General features: G+C 40.2%; 1 protein-coding gene across 5 annotated transcripts; it reads right to left on the bottom strand.

The window, feature by feature from the left end:
- Positions 1-116: 116 nt before the first annotated feature.
- CWH43 (cell wall biogenesis 43 C-terminal homolog) lies at positions 117-26316 on the bottom strand. 5 transcript variants are annotated; one of them, XM_057431074.1, is made up of 17 exons: positions 26239-26316; positions 25154-25345; positions 20770-20890; positions 20485-20639; positions 18960-19161; positions 17886-17974; positions 16546-16800; positions 11123-11248; positions 10558-10637; positions 9180-9285; positions 7611-7746; positions 6709-6858; positions 4331-4475; positions 3601-3662; positions 2390-2545; positions 1023-1155; positions 117-295 (listed from the first exon to the last, which is right to left on the bottom strand). In XM_057431074.1, exons 1-16 carry the CDS (start codon positions 26279-26281, stop codon positions 1068-1070), a joined length of 2106 nt encoding a protein of 701 aa, XP_057287057.1. In that variant the 5' UTR covers positions 26282-26316; the 3' UTR covers positions 117-295; positions 1023-1067. The 5 variants fall into 5 exon arrangements, with proteins under 5 accessions (XP_057287057.1, XP_057287058.1, XP_057287059.1 ...); XM_057431075.1 differs by having other exon boundaries at positions 117-303; positions 1030-1155; XM_057431076.1 differs by lacking the exons at positions 20770-20890; positions 26239-26316 and adding an exon at positions 19911-20100 and having other exon boundaries at positions 25154-25285.
- Positions 26317-26572: the final 256 nt, after the last annotated feature.

Raw genomic sequence — 26572 nt, 5'->3', positions numbered from 1 at the left:
CAGAAAACACTTCTTAACAGTCATGCGTGTTACATAGTAGGTAACTCACTGCCTAGGTCATAAAAAAGCCTCACTTCGATATAATCCCACTAAAGCATAGTGCTAGCAAAGGACAATGCTGTTTTGTTTTATTTATTTGTACATATAAAAAAATACAATCAACTTTCTTCTCAGAAACCTTGTCACGTTGAGCATGCTTGCTTTTAGCTCTCCTGCAGTGTGTTCTCATGAGTGTCTCATAACAATAATTATTTGGAGGTACTTTACTCTTCCTTTTGTAAAAGCATTGCAGTGTCTAATGCCCTGTTAAAAAAAAAAAAAAAAAAGGAAGTCTGGAAAAGTCACCACCTTTTCTTTTCTCCAATAGTATGAACATCAATGATTCGCATCTGTTCTAGTAAGACTAATTTAAGAATAAAATGTGGAATAGCAGCAGATGTAAACACTGTTTCAGTAAGTAAAAAATGCACACACCTCAAACACATAGGAACTGCACATCTCCCAGTTAAAAACCACGCTAGTCCCACTCTTGTTTTGGCAAAAACTAAGGCCAAGCTTGTTACTGCAGTAACAACAGACTACAAAATGCAGCACATACTGACAGGTTACCTACACTACCACATTATTTTGCTTTGCCTCAGTCATCAAAAAAGCATGGAAGTCAGCTGAAATTCCTCGCTCATGGTTCTTCCAATGAGCTCCCAGGAAAGGGGTTACACCTGGACCGTAAAGAATAGCGGATAGATACATTCAGCTCTGAAACAGCACAATATAGGATACCTTCATAAAAGTAGAAGTTATTGCCAAAGCAAGTTCTCACCCTTGCTTTGCTGGATACAAAGCAGGTATCTGGCCCAGGTAGACACCAGTTTATCAAAATGCATGCGTCTTCCCTCTCTCACGGCAATGACAGCTCATTAAAGAGTCACCAACTATTACACAGACATTCACAGTATTATGCAGCATGGGAGTTGCTCATCCTTAACAATGTGGTCTTTTTGGCTGCCAATTCAGTTTCAAACAACAAACCTTTTTTGTTGGTCCTAGTGATGTATTACTTTCTCATTCTAATTTATCTGTTTAAAATATTTAGGAGTGCTCATATGAAAGTGATGAATATGTTCATAATTATGTCCATCTTTATAAGATCCAAACCTACAAAAAATATTGAACAAAGCAAAACCATTACAACATGATTTAACCCATGCAATTAAATCACACACTTCCTATAGTATAATTATTACTCCTCTGAATGTTCTAGATAGCTTATCTCAGAAACAGGCCACAACCCTACTTACATATAAATCACGATGTACTTATGCTATCTAACAAGAGGTCTTTGAGTATAATGGATACATTTAATTACACTGATTGGATTAATGCCATAGACACTCTATAATTGGAACTCCAGCTGACAAAGGTGTGGTGCATTTATCTAGTTAAACCTCATGCTCTTTGAAGTCAGTTTTTCTACTGAATTCAGTGGAGGTATAATTTAACTCCCCAGAGTATCCAAATTCCTAAAGGGTATAAATTTTCTGCTTATAGGCACACGTAAAAAATAAAGACAAGAAAAATATTCTGTGCTGAAATCAGCTGAGAAAAAATCTGAATGTGAACGCTAACTTCAGGCAAGTTTCATCATGTGGAAAAGACTGGTCAAACTCCTGGTTAGACGGGAAGCTAGTGATAAACAAAAAGTAAGTAAGCTCAACTCTTAGGTACATAGAAGAAATATCCTGTATTAGGCGTGTTAGAAGTAGTAAATACAGCATTGCTGGAAATTGTCTATCTGCAGCAACATCTATTTCAGACTTAATTCTTCCACTGACGTTCAGTGTAGAATACCTTTCTCTCTATTTCTGTTCCTTATGCAATGTCAGTGGAAAAGTGACACCATTCTAGAAATAAATAACTTTAAATATAAAAATCTAACCCTTTTTCCTTCTTGACATATGCAACATACTGCCTCTTTAATTTTCATAACTCCAGTTATACAGTATGTTTTAAAATGCTTATACAAAGAATATTTAATGTATATATTGTATTTTGTGTTCTAACTAACAATACATAAAGACCCCAATCCTCAAAACTGCTGAGAAACATGGATCTCTCATCATCTATAAAATGAGTCACCACTTTACTTGGCAAATATGCCTGTCAAACAGTCTCACAAATTAATCATCTGGGTGAAATAAGCATTACCTTCAATTTATGCTACAACACAGCAGGCTGATTTTCCCAAGGTATAAGCCAGGTCAGTAGAAAAAATGGAATTATATATCAGAAGTTCTTGCCTCCTAATCTTCTGCTTAGTTTGGTACTGATCAGTGCCTCCCACTATAAGTTACAAGATGTCACATATTAATTTATTATGAGATACACTGACCTGGGATTGAAGTGGATGTCCTCAGGAACTTGGCTAGGATCAGTGATGATTCTGTCATTGTCAACATAGCTATCCAAGTGATCTGGGATCCTAAATTTGGCCATCTGGACTTCTGAATCACTTAAACCAGCATGAGATATGCGGGCATAGCCCAACCTATCAGATACCAGAAGAGTTAGTTTGAAAAAATAACTCAAGGCAGTTTCACCACATTCTTAATGCATGTCTCTTTTTCTCAAGAGTTACTATTTAACCTATCAACATAACTTTCCATTTCTGTAAACCTCACTTCAAAAAACTTAAGAGTGCTATATAAGCACAAGCATCATAATACAATGTTGTGAGTAGAAAAAACAAGAAAACCTAAGTGACAACAGAAAAAGTTTAACATCTATAAACTTATTTTTAAATTCAGTAGTTTTAGTTTATCCATCCTGGCAGAAGCACACCAGCTTTTTTCACTGAAGAGATTTTGAAATTCAAGAAAGGAACTCAAGCATCAATGGAATGAGCAATGAGAAAAATTAGACTGCAAAAGGGGGTTTTGTTGCCTTTAAAAAAAAACACCCAAAACCTCTGTTACTTAAGTACTGTTACATAAGACAGCTATGTAGTTTACTGGGTTTACTCCTGTGAAGACCACAGAATTTGCACAGTTTAAGCTGAATTCCATTCTGGTACATACAACACTAAGGGAATGATTTACAAGCAACCTGATATAAAAAGTCACAGAGTGAACAGGTTCCAGCAGAAGAAAGTGCTTCAATATGGGCTTAAAGTTTCCACTAATTCCAGCATACAGCTTGGCTGTATTATATCAGCATTTTGCTTCATGAAACCCTACAATCATAGTTCAAAACTCATGTCTTCTGTGTCCCATACAAATTAGGGCTTAGCCTTCACATTTTAGAATGATACTGCAAAGACAGACCTTTGGAAAAAAAGTAGTTTTATGTTAGCAAAGCAGATTAGATCTGAAGGCTTTTGACACAGAAGGATGAAACCTGTAATACTGTCTTTGTAAATTATGTTCAGAAATACAATCATCCATCCTCAGATCGATGTTCCACATTTCTTTATGATATACCTCACTGCCCATACATCATTGTTTAGGGATGCAAGACTCTTCCACAGTTACCTACAGAAGGGTGTAAAACTGACAGTCATCAAAATAATTAAAACCAGTGAATAAACGATCCACTTTAACATACCTTATTACTCCTCGATACATAATATAGCTACACCATCTGTCATGATCTGTACTGTCAATATCCTACAAGTGAAAAGGGTGAAAAAAGTCCAACAAATAAGGTAAGCTTTCCTCAAGGTTAGCATTTGAATCAGTAACAAACCAATGTATAAACATGCTGCAGAAAAAATGTTTTGCTTTAAATATTGAAATAAGGTAGAAAGAAGAAACCCCACTGTTGGACACAAACAAATCAGACAGCTTTTTGACATCTCCTGTCAGAAAACCAAACTGCAGAACTCAGTTTTAAAACAAAAGAATCACAGAATTAGAGGTTGGAAGGGATGTCTGGAGGTCACCCACACCCAGCCCCATGCTCAAAGTAACTTCAAGCAGGTTGCTCAGGGTCTTATGCAGCCCACTTTTGAGTATCTCCAAGGATGGAGATTTCACAACTTCTCTAGGCCTCTGTTCTACTGCTTAACAACCCTAAATAATTGTGATCCTTTATTTTTGGTCTTCTGCTATCCAACCGGCATTTCTCTTCTGGCAACTGCTGTCCAGTGTTTCTTGTTCTTTCACTGTATAACTTCACCTTCTCTATAACATACCATGAGGTAGCTGAAGATGGTGTTTGAAAATGTGCATGTATTTTCCCTTATGCCTATTTCTAAGTTACCAGTTTGAAATATTAGACTGTTTCAAATATGTATTATCTCCAACTGCTAAAAGAATCAGTACTTTTACCTTACCTGGACATTTCCATTTTCTATTAATTCAGTATAATCTCTGGATCCAGGAGCTGAAGTGATGTATCCTAGGAATACTACTTGCTTAGAGCTAGTCTTCAATATATTTGAAACAGCTATAGCCTGGAGTTTCCTGTCTAAGTCCTCCCTGAAAGAAATGGGAAAGACTTAAACATATATACATTTTAGCTCAGAATCTTTGTGCTATAACATAGTGAACCACAAACGAATCTGGTACCCTTTTTATTGCTCAGTATTAGAGAGTATGCAAGTTTACAAAATGCTCAGTGATTCAAAATGATCACTGTGCTCAATAAAAGCCAGATGGTCGTGGTAGATGTAATTAGGGTTCTCTTTCTAACCACCATAGGAACAACTTTTTCTCTTACTGTTTTGTTTTTAATACTGATCTCATCACTAGGAAATGTGAATGTAAGCGCTTCGGTTATCTGAGGCTATCTCTGCCTGCACTTGAAATTCAGCTGCGCTAGCACAGTGTGGTGCGTAACAAAGAGCTCACATGCTAACAAGATGGACATATGGTAAATATAGTCTTAATGTCTGGGTCACGTAATTTATGAAATGTGACTTAAAATCTATGTCATCCCATTAACACTACTTAACAACATTTGGCAGGTACTCTTTAACAAGATTTAAGCAACAGTTCCAATATGACCAGAAGTGATAGCATAAGTGAAGCCTGGTAAAATACTGCACTGGATCCCATACCCTGTCCTCAGATTTGTCATAAAATAATGTAAGGGGTTTCTCCTTCTGTGATTCTTCATGTTAATAACTTCAGTTGTATAAAGCATGGTCTCTTCTGTATTTTGCTAGACTGGGCCAAATACCAGTGAGATAGGGAACTGATTTTGGAATCTGTAGTCCTAAAAGGGGACAAGAATTTAAATGCCGCTATGCTTTCTAAATAGCAGTACTTCTGACGAAGTAAATGCATTAAGAAGAAAGAGCACACAAACAGCAGATGAAAACTCCAAACCACTGGAATAGAAGCCTCGTATATGTGAAGCTGCCAGGTGAGCTAGCTGCTCTTTCCAGAATTACACTTCTGCAGAAGACAGGTTCTTTTAAATGACACAACACATTGTTATATTCCCATGTTTTAAAAACAGTGTTAAAAGAAATCCCTACTTATCCAGTATTCTATAGTTTATGTCATCCTAAGCAGCAGATGAAAAAAGATGAAAAACAAGCAGTTATGTGTGCCATTTAATTACAAATTCATTCACCTCAAAACAAAATCAAATTTGTACTCATTTCCCATGTGTCTCCTCCTATTTTCTCCTTCATTTTTATCTCATCTCACTGTGAGGGGGGAATACACTGCTATTTTCTCCTACTTTGACAAAGAGTTTCTCAGGGAGGCAAGCCTAACCATCTGTGTGAGGCACAGAAAATTCCTTTCTTGTGTTCAGACTGGAGTAGTTTCTGACAACTATATGTGTTTAATAAAAGGGAAAACTACAAATGATTTGTATGCTCGGAGCACAGCTTCTATGCATGTGAAGGAAATAGGGAAGCTCAGTATGGGATAATGAGAACTCCACTGCTTTCTGAATAGCAGCTTTGTATATTATATTCTGCATCCAATCCATAAATTTGCTTCTCCATGAATTATAATAAATATTTTGAAAAGCCCAAATCTTACTACATAACCACAAACATATTAGGTATTGCAGCAAATAAAACAGAAACAGCTACTTGGAGCACCACAAAGCTACCCCTTATTAATAATATTCATTACACACAAGTTATCAAGATAATGTTTTAAAGTAAAGAACTAAAATATATACCTTAATCTTTCTCATCCTATATTTTAGTTACTGGTATAATTCTTCCTTTAAGAATCCAGAGATCAGATTTCTTATTTCCAGTTTCATATAGTCAGAAGGACACTGAATGGATATTTTTGTGGCTGTTTCAACACTGTCCTTTCTTGGAGGTTTCAGAATTGTTACTTTTTATTTTAATAAACATCAGTTGGCCATTAATGCTATCTCTGTGCACTCACTGTGGTACATAATAGATCTATTCCACATGCAAGAAGTCGTAAGGATGCTATCCTGCACTTAGATGTATCTGTAGCCCTGTTTCTCGTGGTTTTGCATAACTACATCTTTTTACCTCTAGTAACTCAGATATTGGGCTCAGCTGAGTTTTCCATGACAAACTGAGCCTTTTAAAAAATGCTTCAAAATTTAAACCAATAGCTGTACCAGAGTATTTACTCCAATATGCCTCGTTAGAATCAGCATTACAGCAGCAGATATTAAAGGGTGCAAAATAAATCGCAGAAGTTCACAAATGACCATTATGTTACACGATTTTGCATGACATGTAACAACAAATAAAATACTCACTCTTCATTTCCAAAGTGGGCGACAACAAAATCAACCAGTTTCCCTGTGAAGTTGACAGTCATGGAGATGGCGGGTGCAATCTCTCCCTCTGGAGATGGAAGGAGGTGATGGGTAGATTTTACAATTGGATACCGTGATAGCGCCATAATCCTACATGAGAAGAAGGAAACAGTTACTTTGTTGTTGTTCACAAACCCATTCTGCATCACTTAAAAGACACAGGCTCTGGAAGAGGAAAGTTACTAAATTCCTCTCATATATGGAAAAATTTAAATAGCAGTCCATCATCACTGGGAAGTTTCATCTGCCACAGATGCATATCCCCCTGCAAAAAAAAACACTTCATAGGCTGCTATTTTCCAGACTGCAAAGATATGCAACTGGTAGTTGGTCAAGCATTAAAGTAAAATCAGACACAAAAATACTGGTCAAATAGATATGTGCATTTATATGTCCATTTCCCACTATACAGCCCAAGGTGGGTTTAATGAATTCAAAATTTCTAAGAATTCCAGGTTGCAGTTAGATTTTCCAACTGCTATCACATTTTTAAGTCTGAAATCTAAAGTTCTCATAGCACAAAACAGAATAATGAGAAAAGGGAATCAGATACAGTACTTCGAATGCCAAACTTCCAAATCTGTACATTAAGGAGCAGGATGCCATTCTCTGCATCACCAAAGCCAAAGTAGCTTATAGGTGCAGGCACCAAAACCTGATCGTTGCATTGCATTGCATTGCATTGTAATGATAAGGAATCAAAGATTGCTCTTAAAGACAACCTCCAACAAGTAATTATGGTGATTATTATTCTAATTATTCTTTGCCCATGTTTTAGTGGAGTTAGTATTGGGTTGTGTATTTACAGTTATTTTGTGTCACTGCATGGAAAGATGACTCACCCCCAAGTGTGATCTCTTGTGCTTGGACCAAAGTCTGTGTAAAATCCTAGTCTTTCTCCCAGCCACATTGTTGGATCATTGTTCCCAATGAATGGTTTGGAGGCATCACTCTCTATAATAGTGATAAAATCAGCATCTAAAATGGGGAAGAAAAAAAATATATTTCTAGATTTATAACTGTGATCTATAAATGTGATTTATAAATGACTACATAATGTTGTCATTTCCCTTTTGATTACATGGGGGTAGACACAAGACCTCCAGGAGTCAATCAGGGCAAATTTTAATGCTGGCAACAAAGTCGTGCCCAAACATTTGGTCACTGTAGGCCACACAACCCCTGACAGAACAACACTTAATGTGCGGTTGCCACAGGTCCTCCCTGGTGCATAACCAGAAGCACAGTACAGCTGGCCTACACATACCTAGTGCAGACCATTTCAAAAGCATGAGACATCATGTGCACAAACAGATTAACAGCCCAGTAGCAAGTCTACTGCTTTCAACTTGATGAACAAGCAATACACAGCACAGCTGCACTTACCTTCATCTACCAAATCCCATCCTGCTCCAAAGGGTCCTGTGAAGAGGGAGCAGGGTCTGCTGCCAAACCAGTTAGTCAGCCCATAGCAACCTGCCATCAGCCCGCTAGCAGGGTAACAGAAGGGTTCCCAGCTCTAGAGAACTGTTTGCCATCTGCAGCCACCTTGCTTTGCTCAGGACACTGTGGTCCCTCCCTGTTTACATGCTGAGGTGTGGTTTTGTCAGGGGAATAAGAGAGGTTCCCCTATATTTTAGCTGGAGGATACAGCAAGAGCTACGTGGCCTTCTGCTTCTACATTGTTAGCATGCATACAAGTTGGCCACAGAAACAATGCCTGAGACCACTGAATGGGGTTGATGTTAGTTTTCTTCAGGGTAGGCACGAGCCATTACATGTTGCATCTTCACTATTCCAAGCCAACAGAGAGAAGATGAGCCCAACGAATGCACACCACCACACCTTTAAAAATAACCTCTATGCTGGAGTTAGCCACTCTTTTCTCTGTGGCTCTCAAAATCAGTTAATCTACTTTAGCAAACAAATTGTTTAAGAATCTCCAGCTTAACTCTGAATGCATGAATGTACCTTATTTAGGACATACTAATTTCAGAGCCTTTAGGAATTATGTAATGCTTCACATCAGGAAAAAAAAAAAAACGAACCCAAAACCAAACACAGAGAAGTTCTCAGACATTGTATTTCATCTAAAAGGACATTTATCATTATTTCATTTATGCAAAGAATTTCTCTATAGACAAGTAACTCATCAGCAATATAAGAAAAAATCCAAATAAATAACAAAGTATTTCCTCCAACCAGAAACCTATTTAAAGTACAGTTTAAAAATTTATCACCTTTGCAAACAAATTTTTTAAAAGAAGTGATTGTACTGGAGTAGCACAGAAGGAAGAAACTAGACAGATTATTGAGATAATGCAAGACCCAGTTACCCAGCAGGTGTTCTTGCTTCTGCCTCTTCAGATGAACCCTCTCATATAGAAATGAAATGGAAGAAAAAAGGTTACCTGTCTGATTAAGCAGATCAGCTGATCCTTCCAAATTAGACCATCCTTCATTGTTATATGCAAATCTAAAAGGCCAGATCATAGCAGAGAAGTCTCTTTTGGGAACCTCAAAAAATAAAATGAAAAAGAAGTCAAGTGCAGTTTGACTTTAATGTATTATACCTTTGCAGTCAGCAACATCAGCTACATCATGCCCTAAAAGACACACAATAAGGGATGTTTTAACCAATATATTTTCCAAATAAAGCTATCAGAATTACCAAAAAAAAAAGGTATTTTTGCGAAAAGACTGCTCTAACAAGAGTAAAAATGAATTTATGCAACTAACAGTAATAAATGAACATGAAAGAGAATACCAATCTTTTCATCTTTTTAAGAGGAACTACCTGGGTTTTTTTCCACATTATAAAGCTACTACAAACACAAATGAGTTCTAGGAAGAAAGCCAACTGTATGTCTGTGTGCATATATATGAATATGTATGTGCAGACAGGTGCATCCACACACAATTTCTACTTAGCTCTCATCACCTTTTCTGCATCTTTTCCTCCATTCATCACCAGTGACTTACCTAACAGAAACATTACTCACAGGAATACATGTCAAGAGCAAGTTTCAAAAGGCTATTTCTAAATTGCTATCAAAAGGAAAAAAAAAGTCTAATTCATAATTGCAACCAACTGCATCAAAAATTCAATTTTATTCTGGTAATGAATTAAATCATAGAATGGAAACACATTAAGTTATATCTGATCAAACCAGCTCTAATTTTAAATTTAAATTACTGAATAGGCAAGCAACACACTTGGACTAAACTTTGTGGTCATTAAGCAATTGTCACTATCATTTCAATGCCTCATTTATATTAGATAAAAAATCTGGAATCTTCCTATTTTTATCCAAGTTCCACAAGTAGTCTAAGTCTAATCTAAGTCTAACATCTTCTCAGAGAAGTTAAATTCAGAGTTATGCGTATAAATATAGAAGCATAGAATTCCTTCAGCTGGAAGGAACCTCAGCAGGTTATCTGTTCAGACTTCACTGATATAAGATCAGGCTGCTAACAGTATGGTCCAGTCAAGTTTTGAATATAATTCACATAAACTCATTTATAAAAGTAACATTCAAATTGAACATGTGGCAAGTATCTCTGGTTTTCAGAGTATTTTCGTCTTTTGTAGCACTACGAACCTCCAGAGGCCCAGGCATTTCTGTGCTCAACATGAATTTAAAAACTATACTTTTTACATCTTCATTTCTGCTTTAGTTTTGTTGAATACTCAAATACTGGTATAAAGACTTCTTCAGCACCTAACGTATCATATGCACATTTTACTGTATATTTGAAATTTGCCATTTTCACAAACACACGACTCACCCCTTGGCCCAGCTTCTTCTGGTAAGTTTTGTAACGCAGACCCAATCCTAGCAAACCGACACCAACAAACAGCCACAATACTGGAAACAGCAAAACCACAGAAAAGCTACTTTTAAACCAAGGGGAAATAACATTATTATTGCACTGTCATTCTTAGGTGTATTATTCATAGAATGGGAAATGTATATATTTAAATTTCCACATATGCCAGTAATAATACCATTCCAAAATAGTGTACTTAAGAGTACCTCTATGCGTGCAGAGGTCTCTTTGTGTGCAGATATAATTACATTCCTCAAAACATACCAGGATGAGCAGATAAAATGTATCAAAACTCCTTGGAACATTTATGTAAAAATGATACCTACTGTAGAATACATTATAATAATGAGTATCCTGATCTTTGTAGGGTTATAGCATGCCCTAATGGTTACCAATCTTTTCCTTTCCATCTACTTCAAAGTCAATATACCGAGTGGGCTGAAAAATCATTCTTATCTTTTGAATACACATGTAATAAATCAATTTAAGAGTCATGGAAGAAAGGAAGTAAAATCATACTCACATATTTTAATAAAGGTTTTACTCTTTCTGAATAGTGGCTTTTGGTTGCTTTTCACTTCAAAGATAGAGCTGAGGTCTTTCTTGGGTACTGTTAGAAAGTCTATCCCAATACATAACATTATAAACCCTGTAAAAATATAAGTCATCAGTTTTGTCATAGAGCTTTAACATACTAAAAATGTGTCATAAGTGACCCACTTTCAAACTTCCAGCTGTTGCATTACATTCAAATTCATGACTCCAACAACAAAGACAATTCAATGCACAAATGCAGATAAATGCCACATCCAGTGCAATAATGCAGGCAATATGAGGCTGAGGGAGATTCTGCTTATCATTGTCACAACATTCACCTCAACTATGCCTGCAGCACTTCAAAGACGTTTAATTTACATTGTTGTACTTGTTGACATGAGCACTGTTTCCAGCAAAATGAGGTAGTGGCATTAAACATGCCACTAATGATAAGTATTTACAAAAAATATTTCAAAGTAATAGTACTGGAGTAAGAAATCAAAGCTAAAAGATGATTTTAAATGCTACTGAACACCTGTTTCACACAAAAATAATTAACTTCAAAATAACATTGTTTGGGGTTATTCACTTTTTTGCCCCCCAAAATAAGCTGCTACTAAGGCTGGGTCTCACTACTGCACATTAGGGTTCTTCTGTTGGTGAAATATCTGATTAAAGCCATGTTTTCCTTTCTTCCATTCACGTACCAATTGACAGAACAATAAAAACAAAAACATTTAAATCCTTTCATCTGGGGCAAAGCAGAGAATCTTTCAGCAGACCTCCCTACCTTTGTGTATCCTAACACCAGCTTCCACAGAACGTCAAGCACGCTTACCCAGCACTCTCAAGCAAAGACTGATCTGCAGTACAGTTCTGGGGTATTATGTCAAAAAGGCTAGAACATGGTAGATAGATTATACTAAAATGCTTTCAGGACCCTACTGATGGCTACAACTCTCAGCTCAGCCCAGTGCTTTCAAAGTTTACTGGAATTAACCTGGGCAAGACCAATGAAATTACACCTACACATTACAGAACCTTAAAATAACAGCTTAATGAAGAAAATATACTGTTGATTGTAGGCGTCTGTTATCTTTTCAAATTAACTGCTCTCTCACAAAGAAACAAATAATGCATTTTTAAATCAGAACCACAACAGTAATTGCTCAACAGTTTGATCTAAAACAGTGTTAAGCTGACTGCAGCAGGTTGGGAGGCCAATTTAACATGGCAGCATCTTCTATTTTTGTGCTCCAGAGCCAACAGAAGCAGCTGTGCTTTTTAAAAACAGACAAACACAGCTACAGATATATTTCAAAAGCTAGTGAGCAACTTCAGTGCATTACCTGTTGCAAGGCACTTTGATGGTATCTTTTAATTGAAAAGGTAGCTCAGACTAACACTACAAGCTCTTTTCCCATCCTTTATGAGCTAAAGAATCCAGTTAGCTCCACAGAAAATGTGGGAGCATAATGAATTGGATAAGAGCTCTGCTGGAGAAGGTATACGTCCCTAATATCTTTGTGGAATAGTTAATTATCTATAGAAGCTCTGTTTTTTTCAGAGTTATAGCTGAAGGTGAAATAACCATTACGCAGTATTTTCTTATTGCCCTTACTTGTTACATGAGTAGTAGTGAAAGCCTGCAAACCAGGAAGCTGGGTCTAGTGCAATGAAGAAGGTGGCACACACCAGTCCTTTCTCAAAGGCACACTGATTCCAGCCATTGAAGTTGATGGAAGAGCAGGGATCTGACCCCTCAGAATTATGTTACATCACAGTGAAGCAGCACAGAAATTTTTAATATAATAATCTTACTTTCATTGCCACTTTTCCTGGAGCAGTTCCCTACCCAAACTGCGGCAAGAGAAAGCCAGGATATTGGACAGGAGGAGAAAGCAAGAAATAGCACTTGCACCTGAAAGAAACCAGAAGAAAACAAGCAGTTTGCCAGAACACCAAGCTGCAAGAGTAGAAGTGCAGCAACAAATACACAATTTCATGGTATAATCTGCAAATCTTTGATAAACAATAGGATGGCATTAGAAAGACAGAAACTGGATTCTCAGATGCAATATAAGCTCATGTGGTGCCATCAGCTGAGATGGGTTCACAGAATCATAGAATCATAGAATAGTTAGGGTTGGAAAGGACCTTAAGATCATCTAGTTCCAACCCCCCCTGCCGTGGGCAGGGACACCTCACACTAAATCATGTCACCCAAGGCTCTGTCCAGCCTGGCCTTGAATGCTGCCAGGGATGGAGGGTTCACAACCTCCCTGGGCAACCCGTTCCAGTGCCTCACCACCCTCACAGGAAAGAATTCCCTTCTTATATCCAATCTAAACTTCCCCTGTTTAAGTTTTAACCCATTACCCCTTGTCCTGTCATTACAGTCCCTAATGAAGAATCCCTCCCCAGCATCCCTATAGGCCCCCTTCAGATACTGGAAGGCTGCTGTGAGGTCTCCACGCAGCCTTCTCTTCTCCAGGCAGAACAGCCCCAACTTTCTCAGCCTATCTTCATACAGGAGGTGCTCCAGCCCCTTGATCATCCTCGTGGCCCTCCTCTGGACTTGTTCCAACACTTCCATGTCCTTTTGATGCTGAGGACACCAGAACTGCACACAATACTCCAGGTGAGGTCTCACAAGAGCAGAGTAGAGGGGCAGGATCACCTCCTTCGACCTGCTGGTCACACTCCTCTTGATGCAGCCCAGGATACGGTTGGCTTTCTGGGCTGCGAGCGCACACTGAAGCTGGCTCATGTTCATTTTCTCATCAACCAACACCCCCAAGTCCTTCTCCGCAGGGCTGCTCTGAATCTCTTCTCTGCCCAACCTGTAGCTGTGCCTGGGATTGCTCCGACCCAGGTGTAGGACCTTGCACTTGGCATGGTTAAACTTCATGTGGTTGGCATCAGCCCACCTCACAAGTGTGTCAAGGTCCCTCTGGATGGCATTCCTTCCCTCCAGCATATCAACCGAACCACACAGCTTGGTGTCATCAGCAAACTTGCTGAGGGCGCACTCAATCCCACTGTCCATGTCACCGACAAAGATGTTGAACAAGACCAGTCCCAACACCGATCCCTGAGGGACACCACTCGTTACTGGTCTCCAGCAGGACATTGAGCCATTTACCACAACTCTTTGTGTGCTGCCATCCAGCCAGTTCTTTATCCACCGAGTGCTCCATCCATCAAATTGATGTCTCTCCAATTTAGAGGCAAGGATGTTGTGTGGGACAGTGTCAAATGCTTTGCACAAGTCCAGGTAGATGACATCAGCTGCTCTACCCCTGTCCATCAGTTCTGTAGCCCCATCATAGAAGGCCACCAAATTGGTCAGGCAGGATTTCCCCTTAGTGAAGCCATGCTGGCTGTCACCAAGCACCTTCTTGATTTTCCTGTGCCTTAGCATGCCTTCCAGGAGAATCTGCTCCAAGATTTTGCCAGGCACAGAACAGGTTCAGTTCACAGTTTTCATTTTACCAAAGAGAAAGTGCCATCTATGTGTTACTATCCAGTGATCATGACAGGTGAATTAATCACGTGTGTCTGTGAAAGGAAGTGTCAGAAAGGGATTTCACGTAACAGCTACTCTTTTGACAAGGTATTACTCAAGAAAGCATTTAACACTCCTCTACTACATGCTTTCTTCATATAGCTTCAACACAAAGTTAAATTGAGACAACTGTTTCTACAGCCCCCCAGAGTGCTTGCAAAACAAATAAAACTGCAATAAATGTAAGGGAACTCTCCTCAAAACATAACAAACTGAAACCCTGCATGTGATTGCTGTAATGTATGAAACACATGGAGAGTGAGAAACTGGAGTGACAGAAGGTGGTTGCAAAGAGATGTGGAGCAGCAAGCCAAGCACAGCAGTCAGTAATCCTTTTCAAACAAAATACAGGATAATGTGTCACATCTTAAAATGCGTCATAGACTCACAGACTTGGCCCTGGACAGTATTTGGCATTGTTAAATGTAATTAGTGAAATATGCCACTGAAACACATTAGTTCCTATTAAAATACAAACAAAAAAACAACCCAGTTCTGGAAAGAAGCCACAAAGGGTCGGTTTCATTCCCACCTCCCAAACTTCAAGGTGGGATCCCTTTCAGGGATCATTTTGCTAAAACCTTTGCATTTGCTCACCTCAGTTCTTCCTCACTGGCAAATACCTGACAATTTCTTTTCTTCCTCTCCTGTTTGCATATTTGTGACACTGCAGCTTACTGACATTCTTCCAAACGTGCTGGTGTGTCCACAAAGCACAAGGCAAAGCTGCATGGGAATGAAGCTCAGGTCTCAAATGCAGACTAGCTAGATTGGCAGGATGCTGCACTTTGCTTCTCAGAGCAGGGCTAAATAATGCACTGAGTTACATGTCCTGATTTCAGCTGTAAGAGTTATTTTTTTTCCTTCCTAGTAGCTGGTGTAGTACTGTGTTTTCTGCTTTAGTCTGAGAACAATGCCGATAACACACCAGTGGTTTTAGTTGTTGCTAAGTAATGCTTACTCTGACTAAGGACTTCAGTGTCTCATGCTCTGCCAGGGACGAGGGGCATGGGAAGCCAGGAGGAAGCAGAGACAGGACACCTGACCTGGGCTAGCCAAAGAGGTATTCCATACCACAGCACGTCATGCCCAGTATATAAACTGGGGGCAGTTACCCAGAAGGGTGAGATCACTGCTGGGGTCAGGCTGGGTATCAGTCAGCGGGTGGTGAGCAGTTGTATTCTCTTCCCTTGTTATTTCCCTTATCATTATTATTATTGGTGGTAGCAGCAGTGGTTTGTGTTATACCTTAGTTACTGAACTGTTCTTATCTCAACCCATGGGAGTTACATTCTTTCGATTCTCTTCCCCATCCTGCTGGGAGCAGAGGGAGGAAGAAGACAGGGAGTGAGTGAGCAGCTGCATAGTGCTGAGTTACCAGCTGGGCTTAAACCACAACATTATGTTATAGTCCCAGTAACACAGCTTTCACAAACCCTTGAGTTTCCAGAAACTAGATTGTTACCTGAGGTACCATACAGCTACCTTAGGCAGCTAGCAAATACGTGCATTCACACCCTGGATTGCAGCTAGATTTTTAGGGTGATTGATTAAAAGATCTCTTCCTCAGCTGCGTACTGAGTTATCAGGCTTTGTTTCACTTTGTCATTTTCCCTCAACTGAATTCCATTTTCTGTCCACATTTTATACAATTTCTAACAGTAAAGAAACAAGTAGATTAGTTTTTGCAAGTCTCATTAATTTTCTCATAGAAACTCTTACCATAGTAAATCAGACAGCAGCTGAGCATTTAAAAGACTGTTTATACACTAGGTTCATTTTAAACATCTGGTTGAGGCTAAAGCAAGTATATTTGTATTTGTTCATTGTCATAAATGTACCTAAAAGAAGATGGGAGCTTTCTCTGGCATAAATTCCTCCAGGTACAAATTTATAAGCTGTACACCATACACAAAAGAATAATTCAAGAACGTAGGCAAACATGGCAGTACTCATGGCTTTCCCAGGGTGCAGACAGCTAGCAAAGTGGCCAGCCAGTTGAGGCCACACGCACATAGTAAAGACAGCAAGGATGTTGCCTGCAACAGCAGCACTCCAGGTGTGTAAATAAAGGAGACCAGCTGAAGATGCTAAACCTGTGAAGGGACAGAAAATAATAAAGTAAGTCCATCAGGTATATTATCTGCCACCTTCTTTTTCACATTCGCTCTAAGAAAAGAGAGTCTGGGAAATACAACTGTGCTTTGCAGCCATGAGAACTGCATCACTAGGACAGTTATTCCCAATACCCGAAGACAGCCTCTTGCTTTTTGCAGCTCTTAAGTGCTCCAAAAGAAAAGGCAAATAAGAAAGAAGTAAAACATAATTCATCATTGCCTTTGCTCCCTGTATTTTGATATGTCCCAATTTATTATGAAACATTTGTACAAAGTACTGTTCTGTCTTTTTGATATAAACAACTACAAACAATTAGCTCAGGACAAAAAAGAAGCAGATTTATGTTTTTTAAATAGTATTTATACCACTAGATTTCATGCAGATGGGACTACAAATTAAACAAGGCTGCATCCATCCATGCTGACATGTGCAAAACACACCTCCCCCCACAGTTCAAGAGCAGAATTATTTCCATCTTCTCCTACTTGCTCTATGTGTAGTTTGCTCCACAGCACAGCTATACCATCCTTACGAAAATGACTGTCCAGATCCAGCACTTGAATCTCTCTTCTGACTACCCAAGACCCACTGTATGCAGACTTATTCCCAAATACTTTGCTCCAGCAGAACTGCTTTGATGTTCACAAAATTTTACTGCCTGGAGATGTTGGCAACTAAGGAGACAGGAGGTGAGCTTGCCTCCAGGTGAACTGCTCATTAAATTACAAGTTATTGTGTCTCCTGCAGAACAGAGAGACTTGTGTCATCTTAACCCCATAACTCTAGATGTAGCCATACACAATGCAGACAGAAAGAACTGAGATGCTGCTCATGGGTAAAGAACCTCAACAAGGGCTTCTGAAGAGACACAGTGTCGCTCTGCAATGGCCTGGACATTTCACCCTTAGTTAGCTGGTTAGATACATGCATAGACAGTTAGCAACAGAGAAATAGATGCTTTGATTAGCAATTGATTTTTCTGAGAAGCGGTGTAGGGTCAGAGGGCTTGAGTAAAGGGAATAAGGTAATAGAAACAAAAGTTCTGCTCCGGCTTTGCACCTACCTACAAGAAACCAAGCAAAACTGGTGGCAGAAGACCAGCTCCAAAATGAAAGCATCAGCCCATGAGCCAGGCCCAAAAGAACTGTACCTCTAATAAAATGATAAAAAAGGGGAATCATACATAAATATAATTCTATGAACACCTGGCATTGAAAAAGAAGCTTCTAAACATGTAGACAAGATTGCTTGGTAATATTTTATAACATCTTTTATTTGAAGCAGAGCTCAATTTGATCAAAAAATATCTTTATCTCACACCCTGCTACATTTTCCCCCTTTTACTGGGCCTAAACATCAATCCAAAATAATAGCAGTTTATCATAATGTAGCAATGAGCTAGGTTCAGCAGCAGAAACACTACACTGAAACACTGAATATAAAAAGCAATGAGAACTCAGAGAAAATGAGAGGAATCTACTCAAAAGGAAGTATTTTCTTCACATCACATAGGGAATCCCACAGCACCTAACATCACTATCAATCTTAGGTAGCTTTTGTGTGTACTAATTGCAAATTAATAACTACCTTGCCTGCCTCTACACGTAGTTGACTCAGAATAACTAATCTAGTCTCTTTCTAGATTTTGGAACCTAGGTGAGCAACACACAGCATTAACACTAAATTCTTACTAACCAAAACTTCTGGAGAAGTATATCTTTTAATATTGTTCCCTTTTTGTTATCAGCGTGTATCTCTGACAAACACTATTTCCTACCATCTCCTCTCTGAAATCAACTACTGGATTCATTTACTGCATATTACAGATGCATTTCATTCATAAGTCCTTGAACCTCAGTCTTAAAAATTGCTCTGCAGTGTGGCAAATGAAGGTTTTTTATTACTGAAATAAAAATCATTCTGTCTTAGAAAATTTTAAGATTTACTGGTATAGACACAATGCCCAGAGGTATCTGAAAGCAAGAATGAATCTATAAATCCTCTGTGCAAAGTACTTTGTACCATTTTACTCTCTGTATGCTCTTACACAATCATCTGTTTGAGTTTTAATTTGTCACCTACTACAGCATTGGCTTTTGATTACTATTTTTTTAAATAATAATAAAAACCCACTTACCCATATGGATTAGGATCTGGACCTGCATGTGGATGTCCACTTACTGCCCATCTAGAAATTAATGAGACCTCCCCAAATATCCACAGGGTGAGGAACATGAGACTGCCAAAAGCAATCCCTGACAACAGCCAACGAGGGTGGGAAACTGTCTCTCTAACTGCATTACCAGTTTTCTTTGCTTCTTGTTTCCTCTTGTCTCCATCTAGAATAAGAATAGAATATAGCTGAGCAAACTGTCAAACCCTATTAGAAAGGGTTACTGAGGAAAAGAAATACCCAAGATCACAAAATTACCAGATTAAATTACTGGCTCAGACACGAAGCTAGCTTATCTGATCATTTGTGGAAATCAGTAAGACAACAAAATCTCCAATAACGTTCCTAGGTTTGTAAGGAAAAGCTCCTCACCTTAAGTGTACAAAAATGACAACCCATCCATATGATTATTCTTCATACTGCTGGAATTTAAATCATTAAATTGGCTTTGACAGTCAGCAGAAAAGTTACTAGAATTTGTTCAGAGGATTCTGTTCTCTGAAATTCTAAACTCTGACACAAACAAAACCTGACACTTCCAAAGAAGACAGAAATATACTCCCTTCCTTCTCCATTTTCCATGCACTTTAGATCCTCTCTCATCTCAGGAGAAAGCACCTTTAACTGCATAGACATATTCCTTTGTCACCTAGGAAGAAGACAGATTCCCTTCCTACTCTCCTGCAGCAGATTCCCTTTCTAAATTGTGATGAATGCTCAGGCTACAATGCAAGTAGAATGCAAGTCTACAAACAGTACACAATGTGCCAATTTATGCCCACTTACACACAGGTAAGGTCTTATATTTCAATTAATTCATTTAGGTTACACTGAGAAGAAAGCAACTCCTGAGGATTTAACATGAGCTGCCTTAACTAACCAACCCAACTTCGCTGTCTTCCTTGGCAAAACTACCTTCACAGTTTTCAAGTGTGCTTAGCCTATGCCAGCCCCCACTGCTGTGGACTCTGTCCAGATGCTCCAAGAACTCAGTCATATTTTGACTAGGACAACGTGTCCACTCTTCCAATGCTTTCTGTTTATTTTGCCACATCAGCTGCTCCCTGGCTTTGTCCTGCCTCCCTTCCCTGTAAAAGGATGGGCACTGGCAGAGAAACACAAAGAGCAGACAGAATTAAGAAAATACAGAAATACCACAGATGTTTCATGCTGGAGTGAGGATAACCCATTCTGGTTTTACTGGTCTAGATTACACTGTTGTTTGCATGACTGTCACATTATTGATACTGCAATTAGTCGGCAGTTCCAGCACAACTTACTACAGCGTGTATGAACTGTGATAGCAAATTCTGCCATGGGGTAGATGGAAGCACCCCGTGGTTTCCAAAGTCTGCAGTGCTCATGCATTAGGTCTAAAACTAGACTGTACTGGGGATAAAAAACCCCAAAGTATCAAACCCCAGGGACACATAGATACGTATACCTTAAGACGTTTTCATAACTGCCATATTTGCTGCAATACGCTCACCTGAATAAATTCGGTCCACTGCTGCTATAAAACCAATTGCCAGTACAACAGTATTGGCAGCTTGTGAGCTCCAGACTGGGTTTAGTGATGTATACCAGATGCGAACAACAAGGAGCATTATCTTGCCTAGCATGAAGCCCCATATCCTGATGAACCTGTAACAATCAGTTTTAGCAACAGTGATGCACTTGAGAAAAAACAAAGCAAAACAACCTCTTAAAAAGAACCAACCACCTTTTAATATAAAGCAATGTCTGTTACAATCCCAACAGTATAATAAAATACCTTTGTAAACTGTTGCCTGACCACCATGTTACTGTTTGAACCAGCAATGAGGAGGAAACACCTGCAGCCAAGATGACTAGTCTAATTGGAGCATTTGGTGCCTGGTATGATGCTAAGCTTCCTACAAACAAACACACATATACAGAGATTGCTTTAATGGGCAGCAAAAATCAGGGAATAAGGATTTCCTGGGCATTAGTTCAATCTTGTCTGCAATTTGGATGGCTAAACCATTCATCTGAAAACACATGGCACTACACATTTTTAAACAAACCAAAGGAATGCAGGTATAGATAGAAACTGGGTATATGTGAAATTGTAGCAATTACCATTTTCAGGGAAAAAAAATAACATGAAGCAATTACCTAAAACTGCGGCAATTGCCTTAATTTAAGTACTTATGGTCATTGATTCCATAAATAGGATATATGGATAAAATATCTAAGCATACAGATATTCCTGAGCAGTGCACTTAAATTATTCAAAAGCCAAAATGCAACAGTGCATTTATGTTTACTGCTTTTGAGTTATGTAAGTGTGCTACAGCACAAGCCACATCCTTTTTAGAAAGGAGCAGTTACCGTACATTGCACAAGGATTAGTGAACAATTGCCTTAGCGGGTGTGAACAAGGCTTTCTCTGGTCTCAAGAGCAGCCATTAACAGCGTGTGTCATCTTCTTACTGGAAACAGTCACTCTCCCGGTCACTCAACAAGCCTGCACACACATCTCTGCCACTTCGCAGGACACAGTGACCTCACCTTTTATCAGCTGTTCTAAACTCTGCCAGCAGGTTTCAAATTCAAGTTACTATGGGTCACACATTTTCATAACATCAGTGTGGCAAATTCTGTCCCTGGACCAGTGACAAACAGCAGAAGAAGCAATGTTGTTTTGCTACCAGCCATTTGCTAAGTGAGCAAGAGTCAAACTTGAAGAGACATTAAACAAGAAAGGCCAGACATAGGGCTGCTGATTCTGACACCGCATGCTAGGAATCCTCCGATTGTCTATTTGCTTATTCTGCTCAGAGTAAAAGATGCAAAGTTTAGGGCAAAGATGGTAAAATGAAATTAATGTGTAGTGAAGATACTTTGGACTTTAGCAGAGGGCTGCATGTACAATGCACGCAGATGTCTGTCACTGAACTGGGCTGAAATCTGCAGCTCTGCCTCTTCACACCTTTCATCACTTGCGCTAGCCAGATTAAAACTACTGTGGGTTTGCCTGCTTACAGCAGACACACCTTTTGTTGCTGAACACATACACCCAAAATGTAAATATATCTATCTGAGCAAACAGATTTACTGTGTGTTGTCGGAAGACACTACCACTAGGGTAGCTCATTGCTGGTTTTGGTCTGTTTTTTTTTAAACAGAACATGAAATCAAGTAGCACGAAAGGATACAAAAATTAAACCAAAGGTTTCAGAGAAAATAGCGCTTTCTGAAAAGACAAAAACATTATGACCAATAATGAAGAGTATTTTCCATCAAACGCAAAAAAAACCAATTCTCTAAATAGTCAAGTTTAGCAAAGCATGAATAATTTCCAGATTTTTTTGATTGTGAAATTGAAGACTGAATATTTCCAGTGGAATGGGGTGGAGCATTCACAGGGTAGATTGTTCTACATGACTTTGCTCAACAAGCCCCAGAGGAAGGCTGTGGCCTGCCTGAGAAGCATAAAAAAAAAAAGGCAAAAGCAGAAAGAAAGAAGAAGTCTCTAGGTATGAAGAAGGAAAGGAAGCAGTAAGAACTGAGGAACAGGAGAAACAGCGGCACAGCATGATAGGACAGAAATAATCTAGATAACCTGAGAACCTGCAGTAGGGAAGCAAGCATAAAGTGAGCAACCATTGGCTAAACTTGATGGAGACATAGGGTGAGGAAGATGCTCTTACATCTTCCCCAAATGCTAATGCTCACTGCAGGGCAACAGGTAAGGAGTATGCAGAGCAAGCACCTGGGAAAGAATATAGCGTAGACTTGCCAAGGGGTGGACAATATTAAGAGTGCTTGGGAGAGGGAAACAGCAGGGTGATATGAATCACTGAGGGAACAGTTCCTGTTCAGGCAGGAATGAAGGGGAGATCATATCTGCATACAGCAATGCTCAGGTTTGCTCAGGGTGAGGATGTGTACAGCTTCGGTCTCCCCATGCTCTGAGTCCTTCTGTGACCACCTCCATTAACACATCTTTTCTCCAGATTACTGCTGAAGGTTCTGGCTTTTTGTCTGTAGTTAGTATCTCCAGAAACTTGCAAATCAGTGAAAGTGAACAGGTTTATAAACCAACAAACTTTATAAAGCACTGTAGGCCTGTCACTGCTTTTTACTTAGCAGAACAAAAATTAGACACATTCAAGCCATTTCCACTTCTTCTGGTAATATGAACTGGTAAACACAGCAATCCCAGGCACAGCTACAGGTTGGGTGGAGGACAGATTCAGAGCAGCCCTGCAGAGGACTTGGGGGTGCTGGTCGATGAGAAACTTAACATGAGCCGGCTTCAGTGTGCGCTTGGAGTATTGTGTACAGTTCTGGTGTCCTCAACATAAAAAGGACATGGAACTGTTGGAACAAGTCCAGAGGAGGGCCACGAGGGTGACCAGGGGACTGGAGCACCTCCTGTATGAAGATAGGCTGAGAAAGTTGGGGCTGCTCAGCTTGGAGAAGAGAAGGCTGCATGGAGACCTCATAGCAGCCTTCCAGTATCTGAAGGGGGGCTATAAGGATGCCAGAGAGGCACTCTTCATCAGGGACCATAGCAACAGAACAAGGGGTGATGGGTTTAAACTTAAACAGAGGAAGTTTAGATTGGATATAAGGAAGAAATTCTTTACTGTAAGGGTGGTGAGGCACTGGAATGGGTTGACCAGGGAAGTTGTGAATGCTCCATCCCTGGTGTTGCTCAAGGCTAGGTTGGACAGAGCCTTGGGTGACATGGTTTAGTGTGAGGTGTCCCTGCCCATGGCAGGGGGGTTGGAACTAGGTGATTTTAAGGTCCTTTCCAACCCTAACTATTCTGTGATTCTATGATCTGAAGGACTAATCTTAAATAAGCATGGTAAATTTTCATTACTGTGGTTATCTGAAGAAAAGCAGAGCGCAATTTGAAATGCTTACACTCACTACTAGTTTCTAAATTATCAGATGTAGAAAATACAGTGAGCACCAGTGCAGAAAGCTGAAAATGCTGCTCATTGAAAACTTATTAAAAACAAAATTAAAAAAAAAAAAGTAGGATAGATATGATGTGAAGACTAGAAAAAGAAACAAACATGGTAAAACTATTCTTCATCTACACTGATGACACCAAGAAACTGTTCAATTCTAGTATCTTTTTAGAGAAAAAGAATAAGAATTCTTAAAAAAAAAAATTGCAAGGAAATAAGTAAATAAGATGATCCTGTTCTGTCTTGTAACAGTAGAAGAGGACATTTATATGGAAAGTGATTCCCTGAGTATAATCTTATACTGATAAATGAGGAGCCAGGGACCACTGCTTCCAAAACACATCACTTAGCAGCAGTATTTTCCCTCTATGCAGGATGGAGACCCTTGTCTCGTCTGAGTTCTGCCAGGTGTTGCAAACTCATTAGCAGTAACTTGCTTCTGAATGTGACTGTAGCTGCCAAACCTTCTCCCAACAAAATTTCAGGACATCAACAAGAGCTAAGGCTTGCTCCAGTTAGCTAAAGACCAAAGAGGGAATGCCAGCAAGTCTTGGTTTATGGAGGAGCATGTGGGATAGGTAGTGAGGCAGCTTTATCTTGAATTTAATATCAAATTTTCTTCCTGTGAAATTACCAATATGAGAGTCACATCTAGGATGAGCCCATAATCTCATCAATATGCTACATAGTGTGTATGTGTGTGTATGTGTGTATACATGTATATATGAAACCTGTAAAAAAACCTGCCTCAGAAACATTCCACACATAGCAGATTACTTTTACAATAGCCCCAAGCTGTTCTGTAACACCTCCTCCCTACCCATTGTTACTGGCACAGCACTGCTATAAAAAAAACAACCCTGTTCTGCCAATCTATGCAATACTGAAAACATTTTCCTATTGGACATGACTTGTACTAATTTGAAAGCTTCTAGCAATAAAACTGAAATGAGATTTGTCTTTAATCATGCAGTACTGGTCTAAAAACAAGTACTGCATTGGTCCAAAGACCAATGGCTGCAAACAATATTCCTCTGACCATATCGAAAAGCATGAGACAAAAAGAAAAGCATGAGTTTGGGAGAACAAAAACTTCGTATTCGTATCTGTTTTCAGAATCATATGACTTTTGAGGCAATTTGAAAAGTTTATTCTTATTCCTTTATACCAGCATATAATCTATAACTCACTACAGAGCATACTTACCAACCATAGTGAGTCTCAGAAGGGCTAGGATGTACTTATTGTTAGCCAACCTCCAAAAAGGGCCAATTATCAAGAATACTGGAGAAAAGAAGGCAACAGCAAAACTTTCCAGACCTGTGAGTGCCAGTGTCTGAAGGGGGAAGTAATAAATCATTGGTGGCAGGGCATGGTAAAGAGACCAAGAAATGTAGCCTAAAAACAAAGAGAGGGGAAAAGGGAAAAAAAGTCATTTACTTTCAACAGCCTGTTTTCCTGGAGAGTCCTTAAGGGCATACTGGTTTATACTCCCAAATGTAGAATATCACATGTATTAGAAATTAGTACAACTAATAATAGCAAGTATTTCTCACAGAAACTGGCTATTTCAAGTTAAACGAACACATTTTCCCAGGAAAAGAGAACGATGAGCAGAAAACTCTATTATTCCACTCTGACAGTAGCTCCTGCTTCGATCCTCAGCGCAGCTCAGCGCTCAGCGCTCAGAGGGCTAGCGTTCAGAGGGAACAATGCTGGCTAAACGACGAGTCCACCCACAGCCTCAGGGCTCCTCGAGCACCGGTCGGTGGCTGAAAGAACTGGCGCAGAAACCCGGTGCGCAGCTCTCCCCTGAAAACACCTTCGCCAGAGTCCAGCGCTGCGCAGGGGATGCGCCGAGCGCGCCGGTGCGAGTGCCCCGCGCCACATCTCGCCTTGCCCGGGCAGCACCGCAAAGAGCCGCAGGGGCTGTGCGCGTACGCGCACACACACCTAGCTGAGGGTGCGCGTAAATCCTCGGCTGATCCCAGGAGAAAAGGCATCACGGCAGGCAGAAGGAAAAAAGAACCCGAAGGAGAACACTCATCAGTGACCAGTCTCCGCTCATCCCCAGCGGAGGAGCTTTCCACCAGCAACACCTCCCTCTCGCGAACGGTAACCCCCACGACACACTGCGGGGATGCTCCGCTACAGCCGCCGGCCGTTCCCGTTAGACACCCCAGGGCTCCCAGGCGGGGATGAAGCATGCTGCCGTTGACCGCCTCCCAGCCGGCCGCGGCCCCTCACAGACTCCTGCCCCATCCTCGTCGGGCGATACCGGCACCACCTACCCAGGAGGCTCTCCGCAAGAACGGCCTTCCACAGGTGGAACATGGCTCCACGCCTCGGCTCGGCTCGGCTCGGTCCGGCTCGGTCCCGAGTGCCCGGCAAGACGCGGCGCAGCCGCCCGTCCGTGTCGTCACGGAGCCCGCCCGGCACGCGGCCGTAGCGCGCCCCAACGCCGTGTAGGCGGAGCCGCTTCACGGGAGCTGGGGCGGTGCTGCCCGGCCCGGAGCTGTGGGTCAGTGCGGTGTGAGGGATTTAGCTGATCTGCCACCATTCAACCCACCAGCCTTGACCCGTGCGCCGTCGCTGGCAGAAATGGCTGCTCGCTCAGGTCTGTAA

This window comes from Pezoporus wallicus, unplaced genomic scaffold, assembly GCF_028554395.1.
Source record: "Pezoporus wallicus isolate ANWC-B61680 ecotype Strahan unplaced genomic scaffold, APGP_CSIRO_Pwel_v1 contig_7684, whole genome shotgun sequence".
Lineage (NCBI taxonomy): Eukaryota > Metazoa > Chordata > Aves > Psittaciformes > Psittacidae > Pezoporus > Pezoporus wallicus.
This window is presented reverse-complemented; position numbering and strand designations above follow the sequence as displayed.

Bases quoted from the DNA above. Each gene is read 5' to 3' on its own strand.
- CWH43 (XM_057431074.1), bottom strand. From the start codon at position 26,281: ATGTTCCACCTGTGGAAGGCCGTTCTTGCGGAGAGCCTCCTGG. The intron at 25,346-26,238 runs GTAGGTGGTGCC...CTTTGTTTTTAG, and splicing joins TCTTGCGGAGAGCCTCCTGG to GCTACATTTCTTGGTCTCTT. The intron at 17,975-18,959 runs GTAAGTGGGTTT...TCATTTTATTAG, and splicing joins CCAGATCCTAATCCATATGG to AGGTACAGTTCTTTTGGGCC.